A 16,135-nucleotide genomic window follows, 5' to 3' on the forward strand; every position below is an offset into this window, starting at 1 on the left:
CTGCCAGAAGGGAGGAGCTGAAAGAGGTGTCCAAAGTGTGAAGGGTCAGTAGTGATTTTTTTAATTGACGTAGAAAGTACATCCTCTGCTGGGCCTTTTTAATGAGTTTATGTTGCACTCCCATTTCGGGTCTTGGGAAATGGTAGTGCCCAGAAACTTGAAGGACTCTACAGATGACACTGGGCTGTTGGATATTCTGAGGGGGAGTAGTATTGAGGGGTCTTTCCTAAAGTACACTTTCATTGCCACAGTTTTGATGGTGTTTAGCTCTAGGCTGTTCTGACTGCACAACCATATGCAGACTCCTCGCTATCTTGGGTGAGACAGATGAGCATAGTATCATCTGCAAATTTCAGGAGTTTAACAGTTTGGTCATTTGAAGTGCAGTCATTAGTGTAGAGGGAGAATAGCAGTGGGGAGAGTACACATCCCTGTGGAGCGCCGGTGCTGATTGTCCGAATGCTAGAGGTGACACATCCCAGTCTCACCTGTCACCTGTTGTGGTGTGTACCAACCTAATATCATTCAAGAATGAGATTAAGTTTCTTAATAATTCAACTGAGGATACAAATGTGGAGCACACAGACTATAATCGTGTCTGATAATATTAAAGCATCCCATATCCGGTTGTATAAGGACCTGCCTACGACTTTAAGGTCATGTTTATAACGTGCAGCTGATCCAGCTGTGTGTGTGCGCGCGCGCGCGTGCGTGTGTGTGTGTCGTCGTTCACTTCCTGGTCATATGAGAAGGGAATCACTGCGTTGTTTCCCGGTCAAGCAGCAGCTCGTTACAGCTTACAACACAACATCAGCTCCTTTACAGGTTTGCTGACCTGTAACCGTGTTGTAAACTGAACACTCGACCCACAAGGACAACAAACTAAAGGTAGATGCGGATATCACGGGTCTGATGGTGTTTACTCACAGAGGCCTGTGTATGTGGTACTGAGATGCACAGACATAGCTGTATTAGCGGCTTGGCTTTTTTATTTATTTATTATTTTTTTCTATCATCTGCTTAGTATTTTATTTTGTGCCTGTTTTATTTACTTCTGCCTGCATACTGTAAATTAGACGCTGTATCAATAGCTAAACATGTACATTGTAGCACCTGAAAGCCAGGGTAAGGCTTTAATACCGAGCTGTTTACTACACTAGCGTGCTAAATAGTACAGTATGCTACATCAGAGTCAGTGCTGTTCTTACACACTATGTAGTGCACTAGTGTGCGGATTGAGACACAGCCGGTGTTTAGCTAACTAGCTAACGGTGCCATTTAGCTCGACCTGGATTTAGCACGAATTCAGCATTAGTTTGGCTGTTGCTAATATTTGTTTTGAAACCTTTTTATAAATCATAAAAAGGTGGTATTGTCCGAATTTAGACAAGATAAGTCGGCTAATTCGGCTAAGCTGTGTTAGCTACTGACTAGTTAGCTTCACTGTACTGATTCTATATTAAATTAAAAGGTAGTAGTGTTTTTTGTTTTTGTTTTTTTTTTTTAAAAAAAAAAAGGTGATACAGCTGGTGAAAGCTCTGTTACACTGTTTTTAGTGTCAGTGGATGAACATAAAATGACCTTTTATATCTACCCTCTGTGGTAAAGCATCATCCTCATCATCATCTTCATCATCTCTTTATTTGGTCTTCAACCATGTTTTTCTGGACACCTTCAGAATAAACCAGTTCGGTCATATCCTGGATCATAACCATAGTCTTTAGAGCTGCATCAAGGTTTTAACATATTCTTTACTTGAGGGATCTATTCATTGGAGTATGAATATTAAATATATGTCAATATTCTTGGTGTGTTTCTTCCTGCGTCTTTCTCCTTCCTTTTTACACAAGTGCTTCTCTCTCTCTCTCTCTCTCTCTCTCTCTCTCTCTCTCTCTCTCTCTCTCTCTCTCTTTTTATTTATTTCCCTGCTTTTGACTTTGCATCCCCAGTTTTGCAACCCCCCTCTCTTCTCCTGATTTCTGGATTGTTCGCCGTGAACGTGGGCCAGAAGACAATCTGTTTTCCATCCACTTTTTCCAACACAACAAGCAGAAAGCAATTTCAAAGAGAGGACAGTGGATTCAATGGTACCAGACCTCCATCCTGTATTTGGGTGAAGGGGTGGGAGTGCCAGAGGGATGTTTTTTTAGGGGGTTGTTTTACTGGGGATGAGTTACTGCACAATGATGTTTGACAGATTACCTTTATCAGCTTGTCTCTTTGCCTCAAGAGATATTCAAGAATGAAAACAGTGTCTGTATTCTGTAATTTAGTAGAAGCTTTTAGATGTTGGAGGGAAAACGGACCAGTGGATCTTGATATTGTCCGTTTTCCATTCATACACTTGCATTAAAAGTGTTCGTTGACACGGATTAGTAAAAGCAGACGAAGAATCTTCTTCAGGTAGGAATGCATCAATCCCAGTTTCCAAACCTCTTTAGTATTGATGTATCCACAGTTATCCAAGTCAAGGATTCCAGATGATTCGTGTCCCGTGTTCACACTATATCTCTATATATCTGCAGTGTTGGTCAACAATAGGACCCAACTATAGGAGCTGACACAATCATTTATTTTAAGTTTTTCCATGGAAGTCTCTGGTGAGAAGTAAAGCTTTGTGTACCTGCCGTGTATTTGTAGGAGAAACGCTTTTGAATGTTGCCATGGAATTTTCGAATGATCTTTATTTCCAAAATGTTTTGAAATATAAGAAAAAAAATAGCCGTTTTTTTTTTTTTTTTAATTTACAGGATTTTTTTTTTGTTTTTGTTTGATAAATTAATTTCAAACTTGAAATTGTTCTTTTAGCAGATAATTTAACTTTCTTTCAAGCATGTTATTTCTGAAAAGGGAAAATGATTAGGATATGTTATTACAAAAAATATTATAATTATCATTTGTATAATTATCATCTTAGCATCTGTATGACGCTAACTGCTTTACATAGAACAGATTTGTCGCGAACAACCACAGCTTTTCTAAATAATATTTTTCCGGGCCATCTCAATTACAACTTTCTTCCTGGTACATCTAAATCTCTCTAAATCTGCTTCTTTTAACATGTTATCTCTGACAGCTTTTATTCAGTCCTAGGTTATAATAGAGATATATCCCACACTATAGGGGAATGTAAAGTTGTGCAATTTCTTGTGTTTGTTAAATAATTTCTGAAGGTGTAGGCTATAATGGATGGATGATTTTTTTTTTTCTTTTTCCCCTGTGGTCCTGCAAGAGGGAGCCAGAGAGGGAGGAGCAGATTGACGCCAGCATGCCTCCCAAATTTAAGCGGCACCTGAACGATGACGAGGTCACCGGCTCTGTGCGCAGTGAAAGGGTAAGCCATATCACATTGCAAGGCATTGTGGGAATATTTGAGTCTAAATCAGGCTTCAATCCTGGACACCATAGACCATGGTTTTAAGACTGGATTTGGTGAGAGCGGAAGATTCTGTAGTGAATCGTAGTTATGCAAAATGGCTACAGAAGAAACTGATTTATTCTCATTTTGCTGTTATTACAAGCTCCACTCTTCTTTTCTGTGAAGGTTTTCCATTAGATTCCATTCCATGGAGTGTGTGTCTGTGGGGATTAGTGATCATTCAGCTACAAGAGCATTAGTGAGATCAGACACTGATGTTGTAAGAGTGAAGAGGTCTGGGGTTCAGTTGGTGTTCCAGTTCATCCCAAAGGTGTTCAGTGGGATTGAGTCAGAGTCCGGGCTCTGTGCAGGACACTCAAGTTCTTCTCTTGAACCTTAACACACCATGTCTTCATTGAGTCTGTGCTTTGTGCACAGGTACATTGTCGTTCTACAGTATACAGAGATGTTCCAGACAATACAGTGCTTCCATCTTTGTGCCTACAGTTTGGGGAAGATCCACGTCATGTGGACGTCAGGTCTCCACAAACCTTTGACCATATAGTGTTTGTACGTACATTATTGTACATTTATTTTAAGTTAGATAAAAGGCACCAAGGAACATTCTTCACGTGAGTCGAGTCAGTTAAGGCGTGAGCAAAAAGAGAGAGAGAGAGAGAGAGAGAGAGAGAGAGGGGTTGGGAGAGTTAGAAACAAATAGTGAACCACTAGGGATGAAGGTTAAATCATTAAACCTCTAATGTCACTAGATGCATAGTTGTCCACTCAGTAAACAAAATGTCTGTATATTGCTAAAGCATCTCATCACTGCCTTCTACTGACATTCAGAACATTAATGCATTTTATGTGTTTCCATTTTTCTACACACACTTTTTTCCTCCCAACAGATCACCGGTAATGACTACCAGTCCATGTCTGTGGCTCATTCTCATGTATTTGTCCTTGCATTAAACAACTCAATTCTCCTTTCCTTTTTCCCTTTTAGAATGTTATATCTCTAAATTACTGTCCACATGACATTAAACAAAACCATATAACCATCAGTCTACCTGCATGTCTCTGCATGAGGCGCAAACACATAAAAGGAGTTCAATGAGGAAAGAGATGGCAGAAGAGATTTCTAACATTAGGAGGTTAAAAATCCCAGCTATAAAATAACATGGATACATCATGGGCTTTGGGTTTACACAGGAGTAAACATCTTGCTAACTTCATTCACACTTTTTAGAGAATATCTGTCTACTCTGGACTCTCTAGCTTGCGCAGAAATCCTCGATACAACGCTGTTCTCGTTGCTGTCATCACCGTATTCGGGTCTGTCAGACAACCAGCTGCAAAATGTCGGCTGACAATAACGAGCTTTAGTACTTCCAAAGAAAAGACTTCTCAAGTTTTCCTCATAAATATTCCCGTTCAAACATCTGCAAAGTCGGATCGCCTGAACTGATATTTATCTAATAACCTCCCTCAGGTGGTCGTTACACAAGCACTGTTGATTCTTACCCCGTTTCTAAAAAAGAGACAGGTTTGTATTTATATGACTGCATAAGAGCCGTGCCACTGGGGAAACAGCAGACAAAACACTCCAGACCTGCACATGGAGTCTGGGTGCAGTTACAGTGTTATGTAAGTCTGTTAAACCTCTCCCACCTTCTCGAACAGCTCTCGGTTATCTGTAATCAGCTAAAGTATGCATTTGGTCACAGTAACACAGTAAAATTCTAATGTGAAGCAGATATTCCTCATCCACATCTCTACCTGTACAAAATAAAGGCTTTTCTTTCTTTTTGTGGCTGGTTCCGCTCAAGATTTCCTCCTTGTATCGTCTCAGAGAGACTTTTCCTCATCGCCATCACCACTGGCTTGATTATTAGGGATAAATTGATCAATGTATGAACTAAAATTGTATCTCCTGAATTGATATATTTCTGTTTGAGCTGCTTAGTGACAGCAGTGACACCATTCAAAGTGATATACAAATAAAGTGGAGTTAAATGTTATTTACATATATTGCACTGATCTGACCTTCCCCTTTAACAGAGAAACTTGCTGGAGGAAGACTCTGATGAGGAGGAAGACTTCTTTTTGTGAGTCTCACACACACACACACACACACACGTTTGCATTTAAATGTGACAGATTTTAACATTGCATGTTGAAATGATTCAAAATAAGACCACGGTTCTTTTTTCCTGACAGAAGAGGACCAACTGGACCCAGATTTGCCCCCCAGAATGACAAAATTAGACAGTAAGTTATCATCAGAGGCAACACACACACACAATACTTTCTCCTGCACATGGCTTGAATTTCAGTCCTGGTGACCTTACATAACTTCCCATAAACGGATCTCTGAAAACACACGCTTTTCCAGTGATGGAGACATACTTTTCACAGACCTGCCCAGCCTGCATTCACACTAATGGCCAGAAAATAGGAAGGTTTTATCACTATTTGGGCTACCAGGACCAGAATACAGAATAATACCAGACCAGAACAATTGCATTTGGAAGTGTGTAATTCAAAACATTACATGGAATGCATACACACATATTTTGGTTTTTGTCCTAGCCCAAGATGTTGACGTTTAGGGATGTGGTATTGGTATGAACTTTTGTTTTGAGTTTGTGCCACGTCGTTAAGTTCCACTAACGCTCAGGCTTCTGGTGTGGTTCAGCCCATGCAGCCATGCTGCAAATTGTTTAAGTAAGCCAATGTGAGGTTTCCAGTGTTGGCCACCACCCTTGGCCTGACCAGTGTTTTGGTGTCCCAGACCATCGGAGCGAGTAGTACAACTGTGGGTGGTAGGAGGTGAAGCACATTTTTGTAGCAGGTGATAGGCTCAGCACATGTCAATGACTGCAGGTTTGTTCTGTACTTTTATCATTTTAAACTCAAGCTTGTCTAGAAACATTATAGATCAAAATAGCCTGCCTCATGCACCACTGTTGTACAATATATCTCTATATAAAGTCAACACATCCTCTCCTGATATGATTTCAGTGTACTAACACTTACTAAATCCTGTGAAACTCTCTTTCTGGTCTTTTGTGCATCAGGGTGCAGTCTCAGGTTGATGAGGTCATCGATGTGATGCAGGAGAACATCTCCAAGGTGATTGAACGTGGAGAGCGCTTAGAAGACCTGCAGGATAAATCTGGTGAGATGTACAAACAGTCACCAAAGTGAACATAATCGAGTACAAGGGATTTACAAATCAATCACCAAAGTGTCTGGGGCACATGGCACAAGGCAGACATGGCTAATGTAGGATCAGTAGTCTAGTGGTTACCAATGTTTGTTTGTTTTTTTTTCCTCTCGTTTCCTCTACAACCAAAGAAAATCTGTGGCTCGGTATTGACTTTCAGAAACCAATATGTATTTGAATGTTTTAAGCCAAAATCTCTCAGATCCACACAACGACTTCTCATAACGAAATCTGTTTTTAACCATTAAACGAATTTTGTGGTCTTCTTAGTCATAGCTGGCGGATTTTAATACAATAAGTGATTTGAATCTGCTCTTAAATGTGTATCTAGGGAAGAGTTTCTCAATATAGTCCACACGGGCTCTGTTCCAGCTACCAACATGCTTGGACCAAACAACACTGAATAGCAGTATAATTATACTGGGATCTGGGAAAGGGCAAACATTTCTGGCTTAGGAAACACTGATCTAGGTTATTTGAGACAGCCATGTGTCACTCCTGGTTCACACTGAATACATCTCCTGCTTTAGTGTTTAGTTTTATCTCCCTTGGTTTGCAGTTCAGTAAACGTTTATGAGGTAGATCAGTCAAGGATGTTTTTGTCTCTGTGAAAGTCTGAGGCAAAGCATTGGGAAAGGATCGAGTGTCTCTGGAGATCGTGTTGTAAATAACAGAGTAGACCTGCTAACTTTTACATATATTGCTTTGGAGCTCTGCATTTTAAGATCCAAACGTGTGCTGATTTCATCCAACTGACTATCAAGAATCTCATATTAGTAATCTTTGGGCTAGTTAGTTGTAGTTTTTAGCTTTTAGTTCATTATGAAATGAAAACAATAGACAAGTACTGGATCATTTTTGGTATTGGTGATGCTACTGAAAAACTTCAGATGAAAATAATGAAGGGAAAAATTTTCAAGGGAAAAAACAGGGCAACTCACAAATAATTATACAGGTCATAATAATTAAAAGTAATTAAAAGCACCATGTGGTGTCTTACACCAGATAGCACAGACTAACCAGTCATGGTACAAAGCTAGGGGCTGGGAATGCACAAAAACACCAGGTGTCTGAGGAAAATTCTGCCACTTGTCTGTTTAAGTTAAGAAGTAGACACTAGAAAAGTTTACATACACTTTATTTTTTTAAAAAAAAAAAAAAAAAAAAAAAAAAAAAAAAATTAAAAAAATAAACTTTACTCACACAAAAACTTTCCTTTGAAAGGACTGTATTGACACTGTACTGCAGTTTTACCCCCAAAATCCTTCCTTCTAGTCATTTGTTATTAAGGAGAATATTCACATCTTGACTTTGATTTTGAGATGAAATGTTTTCTCCATGTTGTCGCCAGTGTTTATAATCCAGGAGGAGTAGAGGAGCAAGTGCAGGCTGTTTTCTTGGACAGCGTTCACGTTGTATACGTGTCGATTAACGGGACCGATGACGCGATCTCTAATATAATGACTGTTAATTGCATCACGTTCACAAGAACAGATATCGCTGTGAAATATCGCAAGGTTTTCGACATGTCTCAAAGGAACCTAGAGCAATGTGTAGAGAAACATTAGACCAGAGGGTTCTATAAGCTACTCAACAGCATGGCAAAGACCAGATGCTTTGCTCATCAAACAATATAAAGCAGCGTACCTGCAAAAAAGTCACCATGAGCCTAATAACTTACTGGGGTTTAGTCAGCTATAAGTTTGTAAGAGGTTTATACGGTTAGCGATAGATGGCCACAGGTATATAAACTATAAAACAGTAATGCTTTGGACAAATAAGTATGGCTTCAATTTCATTTAAAATGCATTCAATGAGTGGTTATAACAACATAGTAACAATATAATGCGATGTTGTTTAGATGCAAAGAGCTTGCAACCAGATGGCAGTTTCTTACATCATATACGCCAATGCGTCAGCCGTCAATAAACAGAAACGTGTTCCGAACAGGTCTAGGCTTCAACGAAGTATAAATATTTAGTTCTACGTATTTCAGCCAGTCACAGGCTCCTCAGGAATGCTGCTTTGCCTCGGCACCGCTCTGTGGACTCGTTCAGATAATTGTACTTGGCCTTGAGCGAAGGGAAAGTTGCTGCTTGTTTTGATCTTGTTGTTTATACCTGTACTTGTTTGCCATCCCAGCAGGCACAGTGACACACAGCGTGTCCGTCTTTGGAACTCTCGTTTTCTGAGCTCGTTAAAAAGCCAACGTCAAACCGAATAAAGGTTGTGAACCTCAAGCGATGATGCCATTAGCGAGAAGGAGAGCGGTGCGAAATATCGCCCGACAACGTGCCTTTTAATTTACTATCGTTATTCTGGTGCTTGTTAGTGAGATTCACTGAGAATTCCAGACAAAGAAACAAAGCCAAGCTAGATTCTCTGCTCAGAGAACGTCAACATGTAGTTCCTGGACACAGACTGGGCCGGTAATCGTGATCCCAGTAGGGCTGTTACATAAGTGGGGGTGGGTAGGGTGAGGGTCCACGTTCTCGCTCTCTCTCTCTCTCTCTCTCTCATACACACACTTTTCTTTCCACAATTTTCTAGTCTTTGAAATTTGCCTGATGTTCTGCAGCTCATCCAGGTGTAGTGGGATGGGCAGGACATCATCACAGTGCATATTTTTTGGTTCTTTCAGAGTCCTAGTTTTATAAATAAATACTGAATGCTTTTATGTTGCATAATCATGTCCTGTTCTTCAGTGAATTACACGTCTAGACCAAAGTGTTTTTGATTGTCTGTTTCGTGCTCACGTGATTTCCAGAGAGTCTGTCGGACAACGCATCTGCGTTCAGCAGCCGGGCCAAACAGCTGCACCGGAGGATGTGGTGGAGGGACATAAAGGTTCGTCGTCTAGTAACTTCCAGCTTCCATTAAATAAAAGACAGACAGACAGACAGTCAGTCAGTCAGTCGGACAGACCGTGCATGGGGCTGTTGTAGAAAATTTAATTCACAAATCCACAAGTAGAAGTAATAATGAATTTAAGAGATGTTCCAATTTTATAATTCTAATAGAATTTCAATCTATTAAAGATTTCTGAAACTTGTGTGTTTATTATTAACCTTTACCTTATTATATATTTAAAGATGATGGATAACTATGACCCAGGCACTTGTGTGAAAACCGAGCCTGTTTTATAAAACCTATATATTTACCAGATTTCTTTGGAAGTCCAGTTTCTGTTTTTCCTTTTCCATGTTAAATGACACAGCACTAATCCTCCCCCTCCTTGCTCCCTCAGATGAAGATGATCGTGGCGTTAGTGATAGTCGTATTGCTGCTTATTATAATTAGTACGTATACAGTCTTGTCTCTCAGATCAATATTATACTTAGCTGAACGCAGTGAACAAAATAATGATTTTTTTTTTTTCTTTTTCCTCTCTTTCTCTCATTTCCACGTAGTCCCTGTGATACTGCGATATCACTAGTTTCCTGGATGGAGGTTGGAGGCTTCATCTTACTCTTCCTCCATCCTCCTCATCTTCTTTTGTCATTCCTCCACACAAGAACGGGACGCTGCAAGACCGACTGAAGATTCAGCAGGATCATCAACCCTGGGACAGTGAAGAGCTTGTGTGTGTGTGTATGTGTGTGTATGTGTGTGTATGTACACATGTTTAAGGAGAATGTTCTTTGACAAAAGGCCACACGCCATTGCAAGCGGTCCACCCCAGATTACATCCAACACCGCACTGTATCCTCCTCATGCAGTAAATGTATATACATCGTAGTGTTTCTAAAACTAGAATCAATCTTAGTCTTACAGTTTATATCCGATTTTATTATTATACTGTCGTCTGACAAAACAAAGACCTCAGCCATTCCTCTCATGCTCACCAGCCCTCACAAACACACACCTATCATCTGTTCACCCCCATTTAGTAGAAGTAGGTCACCACGCAGGAGAGGAAGCCTTCCCCCTTCACTCTGTACTGTTGATAAGATCTCATTAAAACACATTATTAGAGTTAAACCAAGATCCACTGGCACAGAAAAAAAAAGCCTCTTAACTAAACATCTGCTTCTGTAATCAAGTTCTCTTAAAGGAAATACTTTTTTTTTTTTTTTTAAGTTATTGGCAAGTTTTTTTTTTGTTTGTTTTATTTAAAGGTAAATGATCACGGCTAATTGTGGTGAGTTGTACGTTTTGGTTTTCACTGAGCACTTCTTATAAAAGGTGTAAGTAATCTAGCTCTGTTTCTACTAATTTTGATAATTTATTCTTGCTGCTTTTTTTGAGCTTCATTAAGGTGTAAGGCCATGCAAACCTGAATACTCATCTGATGACTTCCAGCAATGAGGTGATGAAACGAGTGGAAATTCGAATCTGTAGCTTATAAATATCTATACACACACACACACACACACACCACACGTTCACACACACCTCATAGACGTAAATCTCGTAAACCAAACGACTCAAGCTGCCTCACACTGAATATATCCAGTAAAGTAGGACCAGACTTAACTGCAGTATTTTTTTGGACAGGTCATATGGAAACGATATGCTTCTTTACCCACACATGGGATTTTAAAAGCCTTTAATCTTACTCGAGGAAGAACGAGCACAGTGTTTTGAGTTTAGAAAGTGGGTTAGATGAGTAATCAGATATGTACAGCCTATAGTGGAGTTGCTCTTAATGGTTTTGTTGTTAACAGGAAAAACACAGAGACCTGTGTAAAATTTGTATCGCTTTAATGATGTACTATTCTTTTGTATTTAATTTATATGTAAATATCCATAACTTAAAGATGGGGAAAGTGCATTAATAGACTGTGAATTACTTTTGCGTTTTGAAATAAATTGCTTTTAAAGGCGAGTCCGGCTGGATGCTTTTCAGACAAAAAAAAAAAAGATGAAACGGAGACGTCTGCCACCCTGAACTAAAACAACCCTCACTGATGTCTCTCTTCGTTCCTCTGCTCTCTTTCTTCTACTGTAAATTGCATTATTTGTGTTTTTTAATAGATTCCACTGCTCAATACCAGTCCCAGGTCACTACTAAAACTGCTTCCATTTTAAAACTCTCATCATTCCAGTTTTTATTTCCTTTTGCCCTTTATCCTGTTTTAATACCGCGTCTCTCTTCCATCCAACGTATTTCCCGTTGGCTCTGTTCTCTTTGCCAGCGTGTATTTGGTTTGTGCAGGTCTCTGCTAGGCACCAGCACCAAGCCAACCATGGCAACCAGCACAAAGACACATTAAATGCTGCATCAATAACCAGCCTATTTATAGGGAGATGGAGGAGATGGAACAGTATTCAGTTTCTTTGTCACAGTCACTTTATATCCCACTTTATTTTTCCATCTCACTGCATCACATCAGCTTTACTCAAGAAGTTTGTATCGATGTGGTGCATCAAGACCTGCTGAAAACGTCAAGCTAAAGAAGTACAGGTCTGAGTCCAACTGCTGGGCTTCTGGTTTGAAACTTATTCAAGTCTCCATACTCTCAAATCTCCCAGCATGCTCTCTATAAATCCTTGGTTAAAAATGAGGTTACTAGTGTTTCATGACAATGAAAAGTTGTTTACTACAGAATGTTTAAAATACAAAATAAGTATATAAAAAAGTTATTACATATTTCCTTAAGACACCTGCCCCCCAAAAAATGTGTTTTAATTAATATAGTATTTTTTACATTTATTTATTTTTACATTTATTTCCTATCTAGGTTTTCTGGATACATATAGATAATTATGATTCGTCATCTAATGTCTACGTTATTCCATGATAAATACCGATGCCCTATTTACTGATTCATTTCATTCCTATCAACTTCTTGTAATTTATGCTAATTTCTGTACAATTCTTGTGAAATAACCATTTGTAATGTCACTAACTTTAGTCCAAACTAATCATTAAGTTTAACTAGATGTTAACATTAAGTTACGGTTTTATTCATGCTGATGTTCATATTTTTTAATGTTAAGTAATTTCAGAACAAAATGTGACAGTCATTAGGAAGTTTAAATAAATTTAAAAAAGTAGTAAATTAAGAATAAATGGTCCACACTGACATTGACCAGAATAAAGCATTTACTGGGGGAAAAAAAAGAAGATAAAAAAAAAAAAAAATCCAATAATTGTTAAACTCTAAAAATAACATCCAAGTTATTGAACATGTGAACCCGCTTCATAAGAAGTGTTAGTCATTTCCAGATGTTGCCGGCTTCTTTTATCATTCTCGGTGCCTGGGATGTTTAATATGCCAGTACGTTATGTTCTTCATCTGGAACACAGTTTATCGGAAAGGATATCTCACAGACGAGTGTTTGAGACTTTTGTTTGCACATTTCCTGTTTGAATAAAGCTGCCACATTGGAATGGGAATGATAGAAATTATAACGAGGTGCTTCAATATAAGTGGGGAAAACAAACATTACTAAACGTTACTAAACAAACATTATTGCTTTCTTCTTAATGGAGAACATGCAGTTCCTCCTCCCACACCTCTCTGGATCAATAGCCAACACGGACACAGCAGCATCTATTAGTCAGTACGTTTCCCTGACTCTGTTGAGTCACAACCAATAAAGCCTCTTTGTTTTCTGGACTGTTACGCAAGTCAAAGTTACACTACATATTGCTCCCTAGGCATGAGTGAATATCAAATTCTTCCAAAGCAGGTTGTGAACCCTGACACGTATAAAACCACAGGACAGTCACAGACATAATCTAAAGTTACGGAATGTTTTGAGTTTAAAATAATATGCATTAGAACACATGACCCACTGACAGAAGAGCTCAGGTCATAGTTATTACACATCACTATTACTCAACAACCTAAAAGTTAACAAAAGACTCTTATCTGACAGTATATTTAGCTTTTTGTAAGTGTTTAAACATGCTCATACACATCCGGTTATCTCTGGAAGAACACAATCATGCAGGTTCTGTGCAAACTCAAGAGACTTTTATGAGAAATCCCAAGGAATTTCTAAAATGCTTCAGCCAGCGCATCTGGTACATTTACATTTCTGGCATTTAGCAGACACCATTATACAGAGTGACTTACATTTTATTTCAATTTATACAACTCAGTATAAATAGTAGTAGTAACCCAATTCAGGGTTAAGGGTCTTGCACAGAGGCCCAGCAGTGGCAGCTCGGTGGACCTGTGATTCAATCTCATGACCTTCCAATCAGGAAGTAATAGGAAGTAATACAACTGAGCAATTGAGGGTTAAGGGCCTTGCACAGGGGCCCAGCGGTGGCAGCTCGGTGGACCTGGGATTCAATCTCATGACCTCCCAAACTCCCAAGTAGTACAGCACCTTAAAGAGTGAGCTACCACATCCCTGGTACCAACTACCATGCCACGGTTAGTCAGAGATCACTTTGTTTTCCATCATTCTGATGTTCATTCTGATCATGTATCTGCATGATGCTGCTGCCACATGATTGTCTGATTAGATTGCATAAATTAGCAGGTGTACAAGTGTACCTAATAAAGTTAACCAGTCATTACATTAAAACCATTTACACTGATTATCTTGCCACAGTGGCATCTTGCATGGGGGTGGAATATATTAGGCAGCAAGTGATCAGTCATAATGCAGGGGTTAGTGCCTACCGAAATCTGTCCAAGGACGAACAAGCAGTGAACCGGAGATAGGTTTATGATCACCAAGGCTCACTGATGGGTGTGGGGAGAAAAGACTAGCTGTCTGATCTGATCCCACAGAAGAGCTACTGTAGCACAAGTTGCTAAATTTGTTATTGCTGGTTATGATAGAAAGGTGACAGAACACGCACTGCTTACTGATTATGGAGCTGCGTAGTTGCAGATTGCTCAGAGTGCCCATGCTGACTCCTGTACACCACTGAAAGCTCCTATAATGGGCACGTGAGCATCAGAACTGGAATACGGAACAGTGGAATAAGGAGGCCTGGTCTGATGAATCATGTTTTCATCAAGCAGTGGGCCAGATGTGTGTGCACATGACATTTACCTAGAGAAGAGATGGCAACTGGATGCACTATGGAAAAACACCCACAAACTGGCAGAGGCTTAAGGTGCAAACTGCCAGTTTTAATTTAAGGCCATAAACATACTTTGTGAACGGAGTAGTGAGAGACCTCACTTGAGAGTTTGGTTCTGGATGTGGCATCTTAAGTTTGAGGACATTCACAGCAGTAATTGATCAAAGCATGTCAATCATAGAGACAAAGGCTGAATAGCACCAGTGAGGGATAGAAGATGGAAAGTAAATAAAAACAAAAAAAAATGGTTTAAGATTCATGGTTGGTGGAACCATGTTTTGTGTTTACAATTGCAGTGCTTATGATCTTTAAGACCAAGAAATGAATCTGAAATAATCTTATATTTGCAATTCATATAGTCTGAACCAAAGCCCAACAAGTATGCATTTAAGAGAGATATGATTTCTAAAAGGTGTGATGGTCAGGTGTCTACAAATAATATTTTGCCGTATCTGTCACTCATACATGTGCACACAAGTAGAGAAAATACATTAAGGAAAGACAAGAAGGGCTTCATGTATCTTCCAACTCCAGTCTTTCTTGGGAAATGCAGCTGGTTTTGTTGGTGTATTTTGTTCAGGTCTGATTTGAAGTGTAGCGGAATCTAAAGAATTTACGTGGATTTATGACTCCGAGTAGACATAAGGTTAGGGGTCAGGGGTCATAGTCCGTTTGATTTGTGTTCTCTCAATCACAAGAGAGGAAACCCTAATAGATTACCTACAAAATATCCATCACACTGTAGGTAATAGTGGAATAGGAAGAAAATGCAGGTTTATTCCGTCACATTTTGCTTAAGGTTTAAAACCAGTTAGAAAGTTTTTGCTTAAAAAGGACTAGCATCTTGACAAGACACTGACTTGCTAAAAAGACATGTTACTTAGCATGTCCCCATTAAATAGTGGATGGTGACATAAGAGCACACATTCTTTGCCCAGGCTCCATGCCTGTAACACATAATTTTTCAGTTAGGGCCACAGGGGTAACCCTATCTATCTTCACCCACTCACATAACAGGGTTTCTAAAATGACTTACTGCAAGTTCCCCCCACCCACAGTGAGCATCAGCAGCAAGCTGATAGGGCCACAAAAACCACACAGCACCAGAATTAGCAAACAGCCCATACACACTAACCTCAATTGACTCATATTGAAACACTTCTGCCTAGACATTGTAAACAGTGGACATGTTTTATAGAACACTCCCAACATCATCCAAACCATTAAGTTTTACATGACGTTCATATTCTCTAATTTATTGCCTGCTCTTGAAGTGTGTAGTTCCAACACAATGACAACACACCTGGCTGTAAAAATGAAATAGTCCCAAACTTCAGAACAGATGTTCAATGAATTAGCAAGTTAGAACTGGGCAACCAAAATCACTTCATATTTATGTGTGTGTGTGTATATATATTACACACTTACACACATATATACATACATATATATGTATTTAAATTTTATATATATATATATTTATATATATAAATATTTATTTTATATATATAAATAAAATGTGTGTGTATAGAAAGCGTCCTGCGCATGGTCA

General features: G+C 39.1%; 1 protein-coding gene across 3 annotated transcripts; it reads left to right on the forward strand.

Moving 5' to 3' along the window:
• The first annotated feature begins 707 nt into the window (after positions 1-707).
• Positions 708-11,415, forward strand: vamp4 (vesicle-associated membrane protein 4). 3 transcript variants are annotated; one of them, XM_060866713.1, is made up of 9 exons: positions 708-888; positions 1,950-2,087; positions 3,233-3,334; positions 5,420-5,466; positions 5,582-5,629; positions 6,439-6,539; positions 9,355-9,434; positions 9,835-9,886; positions 9,998-11,415. In XM_060866713.1, exons 2-9 carry the CDS (start codon positions 2,085-2,087, stop codon positions 10,021-10,023), a joined length of 459 nt encoding a protein of 152 aa, XP_060722696.1. In that variant the 5' UTR covers positions 708-888; positions 1,950-2,084; the 3' UTR covers positions 10,024-11,415. The 3 variants fall into 3 exon arrangements, with proteins under 3 accessions (XP_060722696.1, XP_060722695.1, XP_060722697.1); XM_060866712.1 differs by having other exon boundaries at positions 709-888; positions 5,579-5,629; XM_060866714.1 differs by lacking the exon at positions 1,950-2,087 and having other exon boundaries at positions 709-888; positions 5,579-5,629.
• Positions 11,416-16,135: the final 4,720 nt, after the last annotated feature.

The sequence above is a fragment of the Tachysurus vachellii genome, chromosome 3 (assembly GCF_030014155.1).
Source record: "Tachysurus vachellii isolate PV-2020 chromosome 3, HZAU_Pvac_v1, whole genome shotgun sequence".
NCBI classification, from domain to species: domain Eukaryota; kingdom Metazoa; phylum Chordata; class Actinopteri; order Siluriformes; family Bagridae; genus Tachysurus; species Tachysurus vachellii.